Source organism: Chenopodium quinoa, unplaced genomic scaffold, assembly GCF_001683475.1.
Source record: "Chenopodium quinoa cultivar QQ74 unplaced genomic scaffold, ASM168347v1, whole genome shotgun sequence".
NCBI classification, from domain to species: domain Eukaryota; kingdom Viridiplantae; phylum Streptophyta; class Magnoliopsida; order Caryophyllales; family Amaranthaceae; genus Chenopodium; species Chenopodium quinoa.
In genome coordinates, this window is record NW_018742204.1 from 6416843 (window position 1) to 6424527 (window position 7685).

At 34.8% G+C, this 7685-nt stretch overlaps 1 protein-coding gene across 2 annotated transcripts; it reads left to right on the plus strand.

Moving 5' to 3' along the window:
* The first annotated feature begins 4974 nt into the window (after window positions 1-4974).
* Window positions 4975-6189, plus strand: LOC110692105 (protein TIFY 5A-like). 2 transcript variants are annotated; one of them, XM_021869185.1, is made up of 3 exons: window positions 4975-5486; window positions 5571-5658; window positions 5827-6189. In XM_021869185.1, the coding sequence occupies exons 1-3, from the start codon at window positions 5434-5436 to the stop codon at window positions 6028-6030; spliced, it is 345 nt and encodes a 114-aa protein (XP_021724877.1). In that variant the 5' UTR covers window positions 4975-5433; the 3' UTR covers window positions 6031-6189. The 2 variants fall into 2 exon arrangements, with proteins under 2 accessions (XP_021724877.1, XP_021724814.1); XM_021869122.1 differs by having other exon boundaries at window positions 4975-5658.
* Window positions 6190-7685: the final 1496 nt, after the last annotated feature.

Genomic DNA, 7685 nt, shown 5'->3' on the forward strand with positions numbered 1-7685 from the left:
TATTCTCATAAAATAGGTTTTCAAAAACAGAGAGAAAGAAAAGAAATAAAAAACTAATCGCAACACTAAACTTTCCACACTTTCACTTCATTCGATTATGATTCGACGTGAAAGGTACTCATCACTAGGTTTGGTTTTGGGGAGACACAAATGAGTGTCTACAGAAGCCCCCACTTTGACTGAGTTTGGAGAAACGCAAGTTTCGAAAACAAAAGTGAAAGTAGCGATAGGGACGAAGAATGATTCAGAACGTTCTGCGATCCTAAATCATTCTTCTAACGCCGATACCTGCAAACTAGCGTTAGTTAAAATAAATAAGAGAGTTAAGAAACGCGTATCTTGCACCGTCGACCACACGTCTCTGTAGGTTACCGATTTGTTGTTGTTACATTGCTGTTGTGACAACCTTCCACAAGCTAGGGAACGCCATCGAAGATAACTTCTCTTGAAATTACCTCCAGTTGTTTGTGACAACCCTCCATAATCTTAGGGAACGCCGTCGATCAATGCTGCTACCTCGAGCCTTTTTCTTGAATCATAATGACAACCTTCCCAATCATAGCAAAATTCGCCGAAGACCCTCTCATCACGAACCGCTCTTCTTAAATCTTGGTGACAACCTCCACAATCTTAGCGAATGCCGTCGAAGATCGCCCATCTCGTGCTATCTTCTCAAATCTTGGTGACAAACTCCACAATCTTAGCGAATGTTGTCGAAGACCGCCCATCTCGTGCTGTCTTCTCAAATCGAGTGATAACTCCCACAATCATAGCGGAATCTATCAAAGACCGCTTCATCTTGAATCGTTCTTTTCTTAAATTAAATAATAACCTCTTCAATCATAGTGAAAGCTATCGAAGGTCGCTTCATCTCAAACCGTCCTTCTCAAATCCAAGCGAGAGACCCTTTTCTTTAATCTTAAACCCCCCTGTTTAAAGCTTCGTCATCTTAAATCTTCAAATCAACCCTTCCATATTTGGAATTTTTTTTTTTTAAGAACCATATCTGTGATTCTTAAAGGCTTCAAATTTATTTGTGAAAATCTTCAATCCTAGGAGTTCTTTGTGAACCATTATGTCGGTGCTTTTAAATTGTGAACCATTGTGTCGGTGCCTTTACTATGAGCCAATGTTTAGGCGCTTTAAGCTAAGTGAGACGATCTTTTATCAGGTCGATCACTTTATGTGATTGTAATCAAGACGACTACTTAATCATGTCAAATTGCTTATAGTGTCTAACTGGCGTACCAAGGAACCCGAAATTGCTATAAAAGGTCCGCGTAATCCAATATGGGACCACGCATCTCTTCGCTGCACCGGCGCTTGCTGGAACTATCTGGCGCCGCGCTTTTCTTCTGTCGCTAGGCAACAGATGTTGGCGACAACCTTGTCGTCTGGCGCTGGAGTCGGGTCTTCCCTATTTTGCCCTTGATGTTGTTGTTCGTTGCTCAGTTTTGCTTTGAACTTTGAACTTGGTCGTTTCCTTTCAACCAAATCCACTCAAATCTTTTGTAAACTAAAGCTCTTAATCGCTAATTTACTATTCCAAGTAATTTTGCTTAAACTCCTCGCATCTTGGAAGAATCTCATGTATCATATTCGCGGTTTTTTGAAAAAAATCTGGGAATGTTCTTGCTTGCTCGGATGCACCTGCATTTATATTTTTGACTATAGGACTTTTCTCATCTTTTTAATTATCTTAGAGTTGACCTAAGGCTTAGTGTTGCTTGATTCATTGACTTGACACGACTCAAGGTATAAACCTGACTTAATGACGACTCACTCCGTGTGACTCGTGTGTGCATAGTGTTGACTCAATGTGATAACATGACTCAATGTTTACATGACTCGTGTGTGCATTGTAATATGCTCATGCGACTCGAAAATGCAAAAAAGCAAAAAATTTCTCATTTATGTGAAGGGTACCAACTTTCTCCCAAAAAAGAAGGACGCGAAAAAGAATCAAAGTGTTTGAGGGTGCATGTTGAATGAGGTTAGTCAAATTCCATTTGATACTATCACTCAAGGTGCAAGGATAATTCATCCTAGGCTATCTCAATTGTTGACTCCATGATGAAAGTATTTGGGTAACTTAGGCACGGAGGCTAAGCACTTCGTACTTTGTGATGCAATGATGATTGATCTTGATATGACAAGGCATGCTTCAGCGTTGTGTTAAGATTTTATGACAAAGGGTTCCTAAGGGAAGTATTTTTGGTCATGTATCTGCGCAGTGTGTGAAAGTGATACTAAAGTTAGGCCGCAAGGGCTAAGTGTGTGGAAAAAGATATTATTTCAAGAAGAGTCAAATGATGGTGACTCTTAGACTAGGTAAGCTAATGATGTAAGGAGGGGATATCATTATATAATCATAGTGTTAGTGTGAATGCATTTTTGTTACGGCAGCGCCTCGATGTGAGGTTGCCTACATATCGGTTAGGAATCAGGTCGAACGTAGCTCTAGCCGAACCTCGCACAGGTATGTGTATACCTCAAAGCGGTAGTTTGAGGGTTGTAATGTGGTTAGGCTAAAGGTTAGAAAAGAAAAAGATAAAGGCTCAAGACCCTAGATAAGCCCCCAAGGTGTGCAACCTTGCATTTGAATCTCTATATTTTTATGCTTGAGGCTTTTAACTCTTTTTTTTAGCTCTCTTTTCTCTTTTGCTTTAGCATTTATTTTATTTTTATAAGTGTGGGCAATTCTGATCATGCGGTCTATCACTCACTTGGCATTCATGTTTCTCAGGCACGGTACCTAGCACTCGATAAGAGATGCAATTTGAGACGTGTTCATATTAAAAACATGTTCATGTAAGACATTAGAACACTTGCCCTTTTGTACACTTCTATTTATTTTTTTTGCTTATTATTTTGCTATTTTAATCTTTTGAAGTCACTCAAACTTTTTATGAAATTGAAAATTGCATAAGTTGCACACAATCCCATCCCAAGGTTCGGTAGATGTGGGTTGAAAAGTGAAATATCTATCGTTAGACGAGGCTCAAAGTGGTTTATCAAGAAAGGATTGTATATTTGAAGGGTAAAATGTGATATGATGTGGCTACAAGGGGTGCCTCAAATCATTGGTACACCTTGTGCTTAGTTTGATATGGAAAAGAAATAATAATCCTACAAAATAAATCTAGGGGAAAAGTTAAAAAAAGGTTGGTGCTTATGCTAGACTTATTGGGGAAGGGATAAATAAAAGAATTAGAAAAGAGGAGGTCATAAAATCTCGTCGTTGAAGCTCGCCTCTGTCTTGTGTCGTTTGCTCTATCATCACTCGCTTTTCTTGCTAGCTGGAGGCATGGGAATCTTGTCATTATCGATCAAATGTTGGATAGCCTCCTTTAGCTTCCAACAGCTCTCAGTAGTATAACCCCTACCTTGATGATATTTGCAATGTGCATCTGGATTCCATCTAGGCAATCTCTTTTCAGGTGCGGGATCTTGAATAGGGCCAATGGGAGTAATAAGTCCCTTAGCATGGAGTTCATCGAAGGCAGTATCGTAGCTCATCCCAATGGGAGTGAAGTCTTTCCTTAGTTGCTTCTTAGATCCTTGGTTATCCATGGCTAAAATTTCACTGAGATCAATGGTACTAACATTGTTACTAGAGTGGGCGTTTTCAGAAGAAGAAGGATTGTCGTTCTTCTTTCCTTTCCAGCCACTGTGGTTACTATTGTTAGTAGCTTTTTACTTTGCGAGGTCATCTTCGATTTTGAAGCCTATGTCATAGGCGGCTTTAAAAGTATTCAAGTTGTATTGATATTTTAAGTGCTTTGAATACTTTTCTTGTAAAATTTTGATGAACATCCTCACAGATTCTTTTTCGGAGGGCATCTCAATCATCTTAGCGGAAGTTTCTCTCCATTTATCAAAGAAAGAGGTAAATCCTTCATTCTCTTTTTGTCTTAGCATCTCAAGTTGTCTATAATCGGTTTTGACTTGAATATTGCATTTATACCTATCAATGAAAGCGTTTACTATCGATTCCCAGGTAGAAGTTTTCTCTTTATCAAGAGAAAAGAACCATTGTTGACAAACGGTTTCAAGAGATAAAGAAAACAAGGAATGAAAGACTTTTCTATCAATCCCTTTAATGTTCATTATAGTTTCAAAGGCTCTCAAGTGAAGATAAGGATTATCTGTTTCCTTTAATTTAGGGATGTCAGTGGCATTGAACTTTTGTGGAAGAAGCTCCTTGTCCACCAAGACCCCTTGTGAACCAATGCCTTGAAATCGGTTCAAAGATGAGCTTGGTGGCTGCTTTGGCTGGTCACACTATGTGACCAACCACATATAAAAGTTAGTGTTAAAAAAAAAGTAACACCTCACACTCGTCTTAAACAAAAGAGATATACTCTGTACTTAATATTTTTTTTCCTCGTCCAAAAAAGAAAAAAAAAGAAAAAAAAAATTTCAATTCCAAAATCATTACGTTTGAAATTCTACATACTTCACACAAGTTCTTTAATCGTTGTAGTGGTCTATTTAGATCCATCATGTTCAAAATATTAATACTAGTATTTTATAATGTAACTTTTAGAATAGTATAATTGACGATATTAATGATATAAAACGTGCATTGATATATATATAAAAAAAAAAAAAAAAAAAAAAAAAAAATTGTGGTACTCCCCTATGTTTAAATAAGTGTTACACTTATTAAATCTAGTCGTGTTTTAATAAGTGTCACACTTTCGTTTTTGGCAAAATACTACATTTAAATATTATATCTCTCTCTCCTCTCATGATCCCTATCTAAACTTATTACTACCTTTTTATTACATCTTTATTCTTAAATTTATTACTTTTCAATAAACTATTAATTCCACTATCTTTCTTTTATAAATTTTTAATATTTCAAGTTAGAATACTACTCCACTTATCTCTTATTTTATTTAAGTCAAATAAATTTATCTTAAATCATGTATTAGTCAAATTGTAACACTTATTAAACACGGAGGGAATAATACCATAGGTCAACTAGACGACAGCTAATAAGGTAGTACCGCCGTTGTAGTCGACAAAACAAAATCTGTAATGTTGTATATGCAGAGTGAATTCGGTGTGCCGCACAACATGCATAATCCTAATATTCATAATCCATCATTTTTCACGTGTTTATTTTCCACATTCAATTTCCCAACCCCATCATCTTTTTTAAGCTGCGGCTCCTTTTATTATAAAATCTCTTCTCAACAACTATTAAGTCTCAAACTCCTGCTTTTCTCGCATCTTTATATAAATAAAGTTAATTTGCAACCGCCTTTCTTTTTTCAGTCCTCATTAAACTTGTCATATATTTCAACATTTATAAATCATAACTTATCATTTTTATTCAAACTCTTTCTCCCTCTTTTTTTTTTTTTTCCTTTCTCCATATAAATTGGATTGAAATTATTTATTAAATTAGAAACAAATTAAAAGATGGATTGTAATTTGGAGCTTGGTCTATCATCTTCTTCTACTACATTCTCCACGTATGTATCTTATCTTCTCCCTTTCTTTGTCTTTTACTTTAAATGGTTGTGTATAATTTATGTCATTGTGATTTATCTTAACAGGGGATCTAATGTTGATGATTCAAAGCGCGAACAATTGACCATATTCTATAATGGCACAATCTGCGTTTGTGATGTTACTGAAGCTCAGGTAATATTTTATATAATAATTCATTTTTGATATACCATTATACCCAGAAACTATATTTTAAAAAAAAAATAAAAAATCATGATCTGATTAAGGGATGAATAAAAAGTTATGAGTATAATTTTTTTTTATTAATGATGTAATTAAATTTGTGTTTAATGAATTGTACAGGCAAGGTGTATAATAAATCGAGCAAGTCGAAAAATGACAGAAGGAACGTGTATATCTCCGACAGACCAAATCTCACCAAAGTTACAATATGAGCAATTATGTAGTCAAACACAAAATGGTCTTTCCATGAAGAAATCTTTACGACAATTTCTTGAAAAGCGAAGGCATAGGATCAAAGCTACATCTCCATATTATCCATATTAGAAAAATTAATAAGCATAATAGATACTATTTAGAAGATTAAAGAAGAATGTATCTGCTAGCTGGTTTTTTTTGGCGTTCATTGACCTTTTAGAGGGTTATATTTGTATTCTTTGTAAAGTTTTGGAATTCATTTATGTAGAGCTTCCTTCCCTTGATCGAGTTTTGAGATGTGATGATGTACGACTTTTTCAGCAATTTGTTAACTCTCAGTTGATAGTATTTCTTTTCCATACTTAATCCTACAGTCCTATTACATGTTTAAAGTCAAAAAATGAACAACATCACATACAGGGTGGGTTCAATGATATTTTGAAAAAAGTTTAAAACTAATAATAAGTGCTATAAGCTCAAGATTTCCAAGCACAGCTCAGTTGGTATTAACTATTGGATTGGAGGAGATCAAAGGTTCGAGAGGGCTGGCAAACCCTGACCCGACACGAAAACCTGACCCGAACCCGACCCGAAGTTACTGAGAGAGACCTGAACCCGACCTGAACCGAACCCGAACAACCCGAATTCGACCCGATTTGACCCAAATTTCATATTTCGTAATAATATTAAGTTTTACACTATTTTTAATAGTTTCTAAGCATAACCCGAAATCGACCCGAAATCTGACCCGAACCCGACCTGTTGACCCGAATTGCCACCCCTAGCATTCCACAAAACATCACTTTTAATTTTTTTTTGGAACATTTAGTCAATTACATCGGGGCTACTAGGCCTACCCTCAAACTTTCTCTCTCTTCATTCCCATTTTCCCCCAAATTCCCAAACCTTTCCATCAACCCAGTACATAAGTTAACTTTTTGAAAATTGATAATTGCGAATTGCTAATTTTTGGATGATTGATTGTGGAGTTATAATCTTACTGGGTTATTGTAATTAATAACTAGGTTAACCCCGTGCGATGCACGGTTTTATAATAAGAATTGAATTATAGACTTTTAACACATATTGAAAGAGAATAACTATTTCCTCCGTTTTCCTAATTAATTTTTAATTAAATATGAATGTACAATTCCCCAAAAGTGCATAATTTTCATATTTAATTAGGAATTTTAATTAAATTATATTATTAACTATTGTTAACAACTTATAAATAACTAAATAGCATAATATGTGTAAATAACCTAAAAATTAAAAATTCAAATGGAATTTAATTTTCAAAAATATTGAGTTTTTAGAGTTTGAACTTAGAATGTTAGATTATTTAGAGATTTTAGTTTGATACTTGATTGATTTTGTTGTATTATCTATCTATTAACTATTACTAAAACAGAAGATGATGACATCATTACTGCCCACCGTGTCATTCTCTTATTAAAAATTTTCCCGCCTAAATGCAATGATGATGCCATCTTTTTTTTTAGAGTTATCCTATTTAACATTTTTTAAATTTAAATATTAAAATATTCTATCTTACACCTAAAAACTATCAATTTATGGTAGGAAATTGAAACAATTTTTAATAACACACTAATAAACAATCTCGTATATTGAACTATGAATTATACCGACGTCGAACAAATACTATATCATAGTTTTGATGAAAATAAAATATTTTAAATTACAAAATGTACGTAATTATTATTTATATTCACTAGTAGAAATATACAAAAAGGCAACCCCCAAATGCTACCGGTTCAGGCCAA

What these genes read in the sequence shown, in the direction of transcription:
- LOC110692105 (XM_021869122.1), top strand. Translation starts at nt 5,434, where the DNA reads ATGGATTGTAATTTGGAGCTTGGTCTATCATCTTCTTCTACTACATTC. An exon ending in GTGATGTTACTGAAGCTCAG is followed by an intron (nt 5,659 to 5,826) that starts GTAATATTTTAT and finishes TGAATTGTACAG; the next exon opens with GCAAGGTGTATAATAAATCG.